Here is a 12,658-nt window from a genome sequence, read left to right as displayed (position 1 = left end):
CCCTCCCCGCCAGCTGAGCCCCCTCCTCGCCCCCTCCGGGCTCACAGGTTTCACCTGAGCCGCTCGGGCGCACATCTGCAGCCCGGCAAACTCTCCCCGACGCTTCTCTCTTTCGCTGTCAAAGCGATCTGTGCTTTGTTGGTTTGTGTGCAGAAGGAAAGCAGAGCAAGCCTGTCTTGTTAGCAACTTGATCGGACTAATTTCTTAAAGATCTGAGTTGTTTTGGGCCAAGATCTTTTAATAGATTTCTTTTTAAAAATTGCTAACATGAAACCAATATTTTCAGAGCTGACTTTAATGTGGTCTTGCTGTGTATTTCCATTAGACTTATTTTTGTTAGAATGAATAACCTAATTGAGGCCCCACTCAGCCCTACTCCCCTGGAGTGGCTGCAGGCACGTGTTACAGTGGGAGACACAGCCAGCACTGCATGGGAAGAGCAAACCACTCTATAAGGATGATTTTTTCCAAGCACACTGCAAAGGGTTTTTTCACTTAACATCCCTTGACAATTTTTAGAGCTTTGACAGCTGAAATCTGGCCCTGAGACTCTTAAGAAACCTCAGCCTTGGCAGAGCTGCACACCACAACCAGCTCATCACCTGAGTTTTACATTACCTATTGCAATATTGTTATGAGCACAAAAGCAGGATCTGAGCAGCTCCATCTCCTGGTACACTCCCCTTCCACTGCTGGAGCTGCACTCTGGGGTTTGGAGGTTTCAAGCTGCAGTGCCTTTGTGCTGTTTCTCCTTTGGAAAGTTCCTGTGAACGTCTCATGTAAATGTGAGGCTCAGTGCTGACAGCTGCAGGGAGGATTTCTGTCCAGACAGAAATGCTTTTGGAAATGCAGAGATATTTTTCTAACTACTAGCAGCATCAGCTCCAAGTTCAGGGTCTCACTGGATTCTCTCCATCATGGGTATCAGGTCTGCATGAGACTTGGACCCTCCCTCTGCATACCCATGTGGGCTCCATGTGGGCACAACAGCCACTGCCAAGATGGGTAACTCACCAACTGAAACTCAATTCACAGGGCAAAGCTCTTCAGCTTGGCCTCTCCATCCTCATGTAACTTCTGGCTGCAAACCTGGGCAGGTTTGACTCCAAGAGGCTGAGTCTGTTGAGTGAGACCCATGGCATGGATCTCACTGCAGCAGTCACACAACACCTCCTGGGCTTTGGGGTCACCCTGTGGGACATCACTGAGAGCTCTTCAAGCTGGGATTTCTCACAGCAGAACAGCACTGCAATGGGGTTATCCAGAGTACACACAAGTTCAGAGCAGGAATTTGGTTTGGAGCTCTCCTTTTCATGCCCTGTAATCACAACTGAGGTCCTTGCACCTGGAGAAGGAACACCTCCAATGGTGTGGAGATGCAGGAGAAACCAGAGCACCCGACTCATTGCAATATATGTTTCTTGCTGACAAAATATGTCAGGTTTAAAGAAATAAATGTTTATTAGATAAGCCACATTTTTTGAAGGTCTGAGAGGTTTTGGCAAAGAGTTTTCCATGGATTTCTCAGAAAACTGGCGGGATTTTCAGCCACTGCAGACAAACACACCCAGGCTGCCAGGCCTCATGTTTGTGCATGTGTCTGTCCATCACTATAGTAACTGAAAGATAGAGAAAGAGTAACATTAGGAAAAGTAAAACAGATCAAACCCATGAAGGAGCACCTTGTCATAGTTTAGGTTTTCTCAGATTTACAGTCTGAGGACACAGTGGATGCAGCTGGTCCGGGTGGAGCTGAGATTGGTGTTTTTAAAACCAGCAGTTAAAGAGGTCCTGAAACAATTTTGGTTTGCTTTGATTTTTCTCCTCCACAGAAACTAATGCAAGTTTTCAGGACATTATTAGCATCTACTAATACTCATCCACCATGAGTACCTGGTAGAACCAGAGCCATCTCTCCATGCAGGCAAAGCCTCAAGCAGCAGAATGTTTTGCTGCCTTCAGTGTGGGCTGGGTGGACACAGAGCCAAGGGAGAGTCATTTGCAGGAGCTGGAACAAACAGAGCCACTTGCACAAAGATCCCTGAGAGTGGCATAGAGAGGTTGCCTGATGCTGCACCTCTGCAGTCCTGGCCTGCAGTGCCCAGAGCTGGGAACTCTCTTTGCTTCATGCAAACCACAGAGTGGGGAAGGGGTTTTGGTGCATGGAGGAGGCAGAGTGTGACCTCTCCATCCCTGGGTGCTCTGAACCCCAGAACATGGTCATGCTGAGCCCTGGTGCTCTCATCACTTGTGCTCATATTCCACCCCACCTCCTTTGAATGCAGATTCCCCTCCAGCATTATCAAAGAGTTTATTCAGCCTGAATAAGATACAAAAATGTAATTAAAATTCGTAGAAGGAAAATTGGAAAGGATTAAAGAGGGAGATAAAGCAATGGGCTGTTTCTTCTTTTTATTTTTCTCCCCTCCTCCTTTTTTTTTTCCTTCTGTAACAATGATAAATCCACAGATCTGGTTGAGAAGGGTGGCTGAGTGATTCATCAGGACTGAATCACAGTCACTCTGCAGTGGAACTCGCTGCCTTCGCTCCTGCGGGTCTAACTGTCGCTGCTTCAGCTCCCTGGCTGCACTTTCAGGCACAGAGAGGGAGAGAAAACCAACCTCACAGAGAAGCTTTCTGCTGTGCATGGTGTGCTCCCTTTGAGCAGGGCATGGGCTGCTTTGCCCAGCTGTGTAGGATGGGTTGGATTAAAAAGAGACCTTGAATAAACTGAGTTTCTTAGGGCTACACACACCATTAGCTCACACAACCCTCCCACTCCACGAGGAAAGAACCTCTTTCTTCCCATTCCATTTGAGATGCAAACTTCCCTGCTCCCACTTGGGGGTTACTCTGCCTGGGCCACTGCACCTACTGGTACCCAGAGCTGAGCTGAGAAGCCTGGATGCAACCCTGGACTCCTGGGCTTCCTCAGTGCTTTGGATCCCAGTCCAGTCCGTGAGGGAAATCATTGTGCAGAGGTGAGGCAGGAGGAAAAGTCTGGTCTGGCTCTGATTTATAGCATCAGCTGAGTTGATGCTTAGCCTTACAATGAATTATGTTTCTGTTGTCACCAGCTCCTTCCTTCACATCACTCATTATTTGGCCAAGGGAATGCCCTGGATGCTCTGGGAATGCTCCTGCCTTGCCATAGATCCAGGTCCTGGAGCCCTGATAAAAGTGCTCAGCTGAACAAAGGTGGGAAGCAGCCCAAACCCAAAGTGATTGAAGAGAGTCACACTGGTGACACCTAATCAGAGAGGCCTTTAAATAATCCAACAGACATCTGTGGTATGAGATCTCACTGAGCACATTGATCTCTTCCCCATACCTTACCTATAACACTACCTGGGTACCTGAGTCTAAAATCCAGTTTAAGGCAGGTCTGACTTTCAGCTGGAAAGGAGAACATTTGCATTCAGTGACAGTGTAGCTGTATTATGATAGTGTAACTATCACTGGTCATAATACAGAGATAGTTCAGGTTTCTTCTGAGGGTCACAGAATTGTTTTGCAAGCCTTGAAACACCCCTCAGAATTATCCTTTGAGACACTGATCACCTCAGGACCAAAGATGAAACCAAACCAAGGGATAACCACATCAGCACCAGCTGAGTTAGAGCTGGAACCAAATTGCACATTTACAGTCCATGAGCTGGAAACTACTAAACAATCCATCAGAAATTTAAGGATGAGACTCTTGAGAGAGGCTCTTGGAGCCCTGGGCCACTTCTATCCTTTCTCCATAGGCCACAAAAGTGTGGCAGGACTTTCCATCCCTTTCAAGTGTCTTTAAAAAATCCTATTTCTAATGAAAATTTTCTACTTGGTTCTTTTCTCCTGCAAACAAGTTCTGAAAGAAACAGAGGACACCAGGCCAGGCTGACTTTAGAGCTTTCCTTCTAGCAGTGTCCCCTGCCAGGACCCTGAGAGAGCACATGGATGGATTGCTGGGATACAGAGCCCTTGCTGAGCTCCCTCATTTATATGCATATGAGCCTGTATGGAATTCCATGAGTATTGCAGCTCTGCCTGAATAAGGATAACTATATGCAACTGTGAATAACAAAGCTGAGTGAATCATTCATCATGGATTATTGATAGGATTAATTTTACCTCCTTTTTCTGCTCTCAGGATGCCCAAACCCCCCCCTGAATTTATTTTCCCTTGCTTTATGAAATATTTCTGAAGACAAAGTAGAGTCAAGCCAAGTCATTTTTTCTCCTCTTTGCTTGGCTGAATGAAATGTTTGCAATCAGGTTTTAACCCTTGCAAATTCTCCCAGCCCAGAAGCTTCAAAATCTTTCCTCCTTGACTCATAAATGTGCAGCCATGGGGATGTCAGAGGAGAAGGAGCTCAAAACAGGGGGACAAGCAGAAATAAAGGGCTTCCACAAGCTTGACTGACTGACTGACTGGCAGCTGTCAGCACCAATGCCAGTGAGCATTGTGTGTGAGGTACTGCAGCCCCTGGGAATCCAACACTCAAACCCATTGGGTTCACAGTGGTTTAGCATGTCAGCTCCTCTCCAGACAGGACATCCCCAATCTGCAGGCACCTGTATGTCCCATGGATCCGTGTGACAAGCACATCCTGCCAGGTCTGAGCTGTGTGGCACCACCCTGGATGGCTTTACCCAAACAGGGCAAGTGTTGTTCCTTGCAGATGGCTGCAAACCACAGTGGGGACCAAGGCTGCTGTTTCCATGGCAGCACATAGAGAATTCCACTTGTGAGCAGCCCTACTATTAAAATCCAAACAAAAATAAACCTGGAGAGTGACTTTTCCCTTCCACCCTTTGGCCTTTGGGGAGCTTTCAGCCTTTGCTCCATATTAGAAACCTCAGGCTGCCTCTGTGGCTTTCCCCACCGAGTTCCCTGGGGGTGCTGGAGCTGTGTGAGCAGTGGCAGTGGTGTCTGGGGCACTGCACAGCCTCAGCCACACAGCCAGGTCAGCTCAGGACAGCAGGAGACAGGTCCCTGCTGGAACCAAGGCCATTTAGCCAGTGGAAGCTGTTCCCAGTGGAGAGGGTGAGACTTTGGGGTGTCCTTGGCTACACAGGAAGGAAAAATCAAGGCCCTTCTTGGAGATGCAAACTCAATTTCCTAAGTCCTTTCTGATCATTAATTCCCCATCAAAAAAATCTTCAAAAACAAAAGGAAAAAGGAGGTTTGTTTTGCAGAGCTGTTGGGAGAGATGAGAACAGACTGGAGTCTGCAGGTGGTTTGCAAACCCTTCCTGGCAATCACAGGCTCAATCAGCACTGTAACCAACCTGTGCCCAAGGGCAGTGAGTGCCTGAGCCCCCAACAGCCTCTGTGCTCCAGCACCTGCCAGGGCTGGCACATCCCAGAGTGGTGTGTTCACACACTTATGTTTCCAGGATGAGACTCAGTGATCTGCAGCAGCTCAGCAGAACAGAAGTTAAGCCAGAGCTGCTCATCTCAGAGCTATGAGACCCACAGGTTTGGGCTTTGACAGGAAGGACACGTGGCTTGTCCTCTGTGGCTGGGACTGAAATGCCTGGCTGGTATTTGCAGAACTAGCCTAGGGTCTAATAAATGCAGGAGACAATGAAGTATTTCCCCTTTCCAAGAAACAAAGTGCAGAAATTCCATACCCAAATGTAACTCACCTGTTTTGCCTCGTTTAACCTTCAGCCGTTTTCACATCTCCTTTCTACAGTTCCATGCTGGTTTTGGCAAAACACATTGCAACATGTGCAAAGCCTAGAGGGGAAATTCCTTCAGCAGCTTCCCAAGCACAGCAGGTATTTGAAGCCTAGGTGCTGAGGTTTTAAGTGCTCGAGGGTTCTAGGTACTGAGGGGTGTTTAGGGTGTCTGAGGGTTCTAGGTGCTGGAGTGCTCTAGATGCTCAGAACCCACGAGTCCAGAACCTTCACAACCTAGAGCATGATAGTCTAGAACCCTCTAAACTCAGAGTGCATTGTTGGGGTGTCCTGGACAGGGCCAGGAGTTGGACTCAATGACCCTTCCAAGGGAAGGAATCCCATAAAAATGACCCTTCCAGCTCAGGATAGTCCATGATTCTATTGATTTGATATGAAAAAACAACCACCCAAAAATCCAATTTTGAGACACCCAGGTTAGTCTCTCTGCAATGTCAGAGCTGCTGTGGTTCCCTGGGCACAGACTGGGGGCAGCAGGATGTGTCCCACAGCAGCCTTGGCTGGGCAGCACAGGACTCACAGCCTGCAGTGCTCAGTCCAAAGCAGCTGCTTTAATCTGCCTCCTCTCCCCAACAGAGTTTCTGATTAAAAGGCAGAAAATGATCAGACACAAAGTGGAGCAAATTGTCTCCTTCCAATTCTTCTCCAGACAAGGATGAAAAAAAGGGCAAGGAGTAGAGCTGGTTCAATAGCAGAACAGTAATTGCAGGAAGATTTCCCAGGCACTGGGCTGACTCCACCGTTTTGTAGGAGATCACAGAGACCAGCAGCTATTGCTGCTTGTAAAGACCCTGGATACTGCAAGAGTTTTGCCCAGAGTAATTTTCCTCTTTAGATCATTTCAGCCCTGTCCTTCCTCTTTTTGCTTCCCTCTGTGAGAGCTGACAGCTTCTCCCTTCAGAGTGCTTTGTTCCCTCTGGGAACCAGGATGTGATGTGACTGTTCCCAGTGGAGCAGAGCATGTGGTGGGTGCTGGCACAGCTTTCCCTTTCAGGGATGTACAAGGACACCCTCTCCCAGCCTGGACTGTGCTAGGAGCCTGGCAAGCTCCCAGGCAGCCAGGGAAGAAGGGCCCAGCAGAATCCCTGGATTGTGCTGAATTCCTCTGGAGCTTTTCACCCACAGCTGGACCAGGTTAGCCCAAGCCACTGTCCAGTGATTCCTCCATCACCAGGCTGTCTCCAGTGAGCCACTAACACTGGTCCTAACCTTTATTTTCACCCCAGAAAATCCACTGTCATCACCTGCAGCTCGTGGCTTTCTCTTCCCAACTCAGTTTTGGCTGCTGGGGAAAGCACACAAGGGTAGATAAGCACATGCTAGCAGCACCCTAACTGCTTTACTGCAGTTGGAGATCTGCAGAAGCAACTTCTTGCCATTCTACACAGTGTGTGTTCCAGGAACTGGCCCTGGGAGTGAGGAGAACAGCCCTCCAATGCAGCAATCAGTGTCTCCTATGCTTTCCAGAAGGGGAAGCAAACACCCATCAGCCACAACCTTTACTCCTTAAGCTTCCCCAGAGGGAACATTTCAAAGCATCAAAAGGATTTAAACCTGTCCAGCTGCTGCTGAGGCATAATTAACAGTTGCACAGTCAGCTCCAAGTGCAGCTGACAAAGCCTTAGCAGCAATCCCCTATTTATCACACTCCTGGAGTATTTATAGTTCCACAGCAAGGCAGGGGGGAGATAAAGCAGGAGAATAACAGGTGAGCTGCTTACCAGGGGGGATAACGTTTGCTTTCAGCTGCATGGCATTTCCTCAGCCCCCAGGGAAGCTTTAGGAGGGACAGGGACACAGAATACCTGTTCACAGTGGGATGCAGTGGCAGGTCCTTGGGTGGGAGACGTGGAGGGTCAGTCCCCAGCTGAGATGTAGAGGCCCTTTGGCAAACAGAGGCACTTGGGCTGTTGCAGTGGGTTCTGAGCAGACAATTGCTCTGTGTCCTCAGCAGGAGCCTTTTCATCACTGGGAATTGGCCCTTCCTGCTCACATTTGCCTCCACCAGGAGATGCAGGTGATGAGGGACCAGCCTGATCTTGCATGACACTGACTATAAACTGACCTTGGACTGTGTCATTTGTCCCTCCTCGTCTCTCCTGCATCATTTACAACCCAGGCTCTCTTCACAGAGACTGGTATAAAAATAGCAATGATCCTTGAGATTCCTTGGCAATCTGTGAGGGATGGAGGAATCCTGGGTCATTGGGATGTCTGACTTAGGGGCTGAAAGGAGATGCTGGAGCCAATGGGCTAGGAGATCTGGGCAAGTAGGCAAGGACTGCCAGCAAGATCCCACCTGCTCTGGGCTAGAAAAGAGAGGGAAGGAGGTTGTCACCTTGGTTCTCCTTTCCAAGGGAAGGAATCCCATAAAAATTGGGTATCTCTTGGCATTTTCACAGCTCTCCCAGCCCTGAGCAGACACTGCTCACATAAACACCCGTGTCCCATTGCAGGGAGCTGTGGGACCTGCCACTCTAACTGTAATCTCATCTGAGCTGTACTGCACCCAGTATGCCCAGGAATTATCAGCTCTGGTTTTATTTCCTGCTGTGGCTTTATGACCCCACTGAGACCATAAATGCATCTAAAGGCTAACTAAAACAATTACATTTTCTCCATAAACAGTCTTATAAAGAAAATTATGGCAATGCTATTCCAAAGGAGAAAGATGGTCATAATCCTTGCAGGGAACAAGCTTTACCAACTTGCTCTACAGCCACAAAAGTGCCCATTACTCTTTGCTCCAGAGCTGATGCAACTTCCATGGGGAGTTGCCTCATGCTGCAGTGGCCTGTGAGGACCCTTGGAGAGAGGTGCTGCAGCTCCTGAGAGCTATTCTGGGACTCAGCAATGATGCAGAGACTTTAGAGCTCAGAGAAGCTGTGGCTGCCCCATCCCTGGAAGGGTTCCAGGCCAGGTTGGATGGAGCTCTGAGCAACCTGGGCTAGTTGTCCCTGCCCATGGCAGGGGTGGAACAAGAGGAGCTTTAAGGGAGCTGTGCAGGTGCTTGAGGGGATCACAGTGTGGAGGGGCACAGAGGGAGGCACTTGCATGGGAGATGCTGGGAGGAGCCTGATCCCCTATATCCCCACTTGGCATCTCCTGCCCTCACAGCCCTTTCCAGAGAAGGGTTAAAAGATATCTAAGCTCTTCACCAGCATGATGTGAAATGTCTCTCAGATGATTTACCTGTTGCCATCCTCTCCTGAAATCTCTTCCCTCAAACCTTCTGCCCTGTGCCTGCTGCTGATAGATCACCACAGTCTTTCCTGCATGCTCTGGCTGCACAAAAACTGCTCATCCCAAACCCAACCCCATTAGAAATCATTCCTCACTGTGCTGGTTTCACCTGGGATGGAGTTAAGTCTACACACCCAAGTCTACAAAGACACCTGGAAGTTCAGGTCCACAGGGTCCAGCAGAGCATCCTGTTTCTCCTTCCTTTGCTCCTGGTGCACATGGTACCACTGCTCAGCAAACTGCACAGCCTCATGGATGCTGTGGAAAGCCAAGTGCCCCTCACAGCCCTTCCCACCAGTCCAGCCTCCCTCCCGCAGCCGGTGGCGGATGGAAGGGTTGCAGTTGGCCAGGAGCACCTGGACACCAATCTCCTTGTAGTCATGATGTGTCTCCTTTAGCACAGAGAGACCCACAGTATCTATGAACTGCATTGCCCCACAGTCAAGGATTAAGGTGTGCATATCTACGGAGGGAGGACAAGCATCTGCTGGAGGCTTCTCAGCCCTTTTCTTGGCCTGTTTGAAGCAGTCCAACTTGGTGCCCAAAAAGCTCTTGGTGTTTCCTGTCTGTCTGTTTGCCTGGGCTTGCACCCTTTGGTGCTTAGCAGCCAAGAGAACAGGATCTACCCCAGTTTTCTGGTACAGAACTGCCTTGAAATAGTCCTTGTTGGCATAGTAGAGGGGTGACTCGAAGCGGAAGATTTTGATGTTGGTGATGCTGCTGAGCTGTTTGTAGGTGGCTTGGTCCTCGTAGATCTCAGTGTTGCTGACCTTGCCCAGGAGTGTGGCCCTGGGTCTCTGCGTGCGGAAGATGATACAGAGCAGAGCGAAGCAGACGCCCACGAGGAGCCCAATCTCTGTGGTGATCAGTGTGGAGGACAGCATGGTTGTCCACCACACCACTGTGTCCAGCTTGCTGAGCTGCCACATCCTGGGGGTGTCACAGAACCTCCTTAGGCCTCCACGCAGGTTGACAATGGTGACCACCCCCAGGATGGAGGTCTGCAGGGAGTAGAAGAGTGGAGCAATCCACAGCAGCACTAGCAGCAGCACCAGGGAGGTGACCAAGCCAGAGACTTGGGTGTGGGTCCCTGTAGACTCCTTCAGCAGTGTCTTGGTCAGGGCTGCAGAGCTGGCAAAGCAGTAGAAGAAAGAAGGGATGAGGTTGCACATTCCAATGGCAATCATCTCCTGGTTGGCACGGACAGTGTAGCCATGCTTTTTGCCAAAGATTTCTGCCAGGGACACAGTCATGGCAAAGCCAATAACAGCAATGGGCAGAGCATCAACTGCCAGGCTGGAAAACAGGTTTATATCTGGCAGGGTGGGTTTCCTGAAACCAGTGGGGATATCCCCACAAACAGCAGACTGGTAGTGCTCTTCAAAGTTGAAGTAGTGAGACAGGACTGTGGCTACAATGACCACCAGCAGCTCGATGGGGAATGGGGCCTTCATCTTCTCCTTGTACCTGGCATTGACCTCCTTGACAGGCACTATGATGGCCAGAGCAACCAGGCTGGTGACCAGGTCACAGATGTTGGTGTTCTGAATGGACCTGAAAAGGTCAACCCAGGTCAGGATGAAGGATCCCACTCCTTCATGCCGAGGGATTTTCAGTCCCAGGAGATACTTCATCTGGGAGGTGATAATGGTGAGGCTGGAGCCGGTCACAAAGCCACCGAGGAGAGGTTCTGACAGGTAGACAGCCACAAAGCCCAGCTGTAAAACCCCCAGCAGGATCTGAAAAGCAAACCAGCCATACCTTTAGCATGGATGAGCAGGGCTGGAAGAGGTGGCTGACAATTTATGACAGTTTGCCTCCACTTTAGCAGCTCTGGCTACTCTGTCTGCTGAGCATTCAGTGAAAGGCAGAGAGGACTGTGTCTTCAGTAGTTCATCTAGGGTATGAAAAACTAAAGAGACCTATCAACATCCCTTGTCTGTGGCTAGGGATGGACACAATGAGGTCCCTGCCATTGCCTCCTCACAAGCACAGAGTTAACACTAAGCATGCAGGCAGCAGCCCCAGCAAAGCAGCTCTGAGCATCACTTGGTGGCATAAAACCATCGTGATGCTCTGAATTTTAGTTGTCTCAGTGCAAAAGCCTGGAGCTGTTCCAGTGACAGTAGGGGACACTGCCAGGGAGCCTTGCAGGGTCCTTGAGGGTTGTTCTTGTCAGCCCCAAACCTGCTCTAACCTGTACCAGGGCTGGGGTGGTGGGAAGGTGGTCCAGAGTTTCTTCTCCTCCCTTGCTGCACCTGCTTTTAAGGATGTTTCAGACAGATCCAAGGACCTGAGCTATCCCATGGGGGCAAATAACCTCCCACATTCAACTGTGTTTTCACTTCTAAAAGCCATTCCATTCACAGGGATTCAAGGGTGTTGGGGTCTACTCACATCAGGGAAGGTTTCTCATGACTTGTAAGTCTGAACCACGACTGCAGCTTACAGATCTTAAACTCTGATAAACTCCTAGCAGGGAAAGAAGAGAGAGGAAAAAAGCACAACAGTGAACATTTGTACCTGGTAAAGCCCAACCAGAAAGCTTAAGGACAGGGCCACAGTGATGGCATAGCAGCTCCTGTCACAGGCAGCCGTGCCATTGCTGGAGGAGGTGGTGTTGCCCAGCAGGGAAGAGCTGTCATCACTGTACCCCGCGAGCTGGAGGTGCCTGTTGACAGACTGCCCAACCATCAGGCACAGCACCCCAAAGGAGCCCACGCAGTTGTGGCGCGACGTGGCCAGGGCCACGTAGATGATATTGCAGAAGAAGTTGGTGTAGATTCCGTAGATAGGATCCTGGCTGGCTAAGAGGGAGTAGGAGATGGACTGAGGGATGGCAACTATCCCCACCAGGAGCCCAGATATGACATCCCCAAGCAACTGTGTCTTGATGTTGTAGTGGGGGAGCCAGTCCAGCACTGGGAACAGGCGGCAGAGGAAGGTGGGGATGGTTTGATGGTTGCATGTGCAGACCTCTCTGGCTTTCTTTTGGATGAGTTCCTTGGTGCTGAAGTCTGTGGGCTCATACTCCTCCAGTTTGACATGGATAAATTTGGCAGGAGCCTCCACTGAGGTCAGGGAGCTCAGTGCATCTTTGCTTGGTCCTGACTTCTGGCTGGATGTGTCCTCCATGGCACCAGGAGAGCTAAGGCAGGAGAGCAGCAGACATGAAGGGCTGTAGTCATATACACAATGTGCTGTGCTTAGCTCCAGGACTCATGCAGATTGCATGCATAAATAAACAAGGGAAAACAACCTCAGACAAACCAAACAGAAAACCACTTTCCCCTGGTGCTGGTTGATTTGTTTGTCATCACTCATGGACCCGATTAACCACAACCCTGAGACCTGGGTGTAAATCACATTCACACTGGCACAGACCATCAGGGCCCACAGAGACCCCCATGCTCCTTCCTAACACTCCTCTTGTTTTGGAGCAGGACAGCAGAATAGGTTAAGAACAGACAATATTATTCCACTGAAACCAAAACTTCTGGAATTCTGCATTTCTTCATGACAATTCTACTAAGCAAAGGCTATCTTGAATACATTAAGACATTCCAAGTGATACTTTGGGAGTGCATGTGGGTCGGGGAGGTAATTTGGAGACTAATTTTCCCTTCAGCATTCCCAAACTGTAAATGCCATTGCTGGTCTGCATCAACCAGGCACATGGCAGGGGCTCCACCCGCAGGGTGAAACCATCTCAGCCTGGTTAGACT

The 12,658-nt window shown here is 49.6% G+C and overlaps 1 protein-coding gene across 1 annotated transcript; it reads right to left on the bottom strand.

Annotated features, from left to right (window-relative positions):
• Nucleotides 1-9,073: 9,073 nt before the first annotated feature.
• On the bottom strand, nt 9,074-12,068 carry LOC103802251 (sulfate transporter-like). Its single transcript, XM_009074708.1, has 2 exons — nt 11,457-12,068; nt 9,074-10,672 (listed from the first exon to the last, which is right to left on the bottom strand). Exons 1-2 carry the CDS (start codon nt 12,066-12,068, stop codon nt 9,074-9,076), a joined length of 2,211 nt encoding a protein of 736 aa, XP_009072956.1.
• Nucleotides 12,069-12,658: the final 590 nt, after the last annotated feature.

This window comes from Acanthisitta chloris, unplaced genomic scaffold (assembly GCF_000695815.1).
Source record: "Acanthisitta chloris isolate BGI_N310 unplaced genomic scaffold, ASM69581v1 scaffold37560, whole genome shotgun sequence".
Classification (NCBI taxonomy): domain Eukaryota; kingdom Metazoa; phylum Chordata; class Aves; order Passeriformes; family Acanthisittidae; genus Acanthisitta; species Acanthisitta chloris.
The sequence above is the reverse complement of the archived record's forward strand: the minus strand, read 5'-3'. Positions and strand labels throughout refer to the sequence as shown.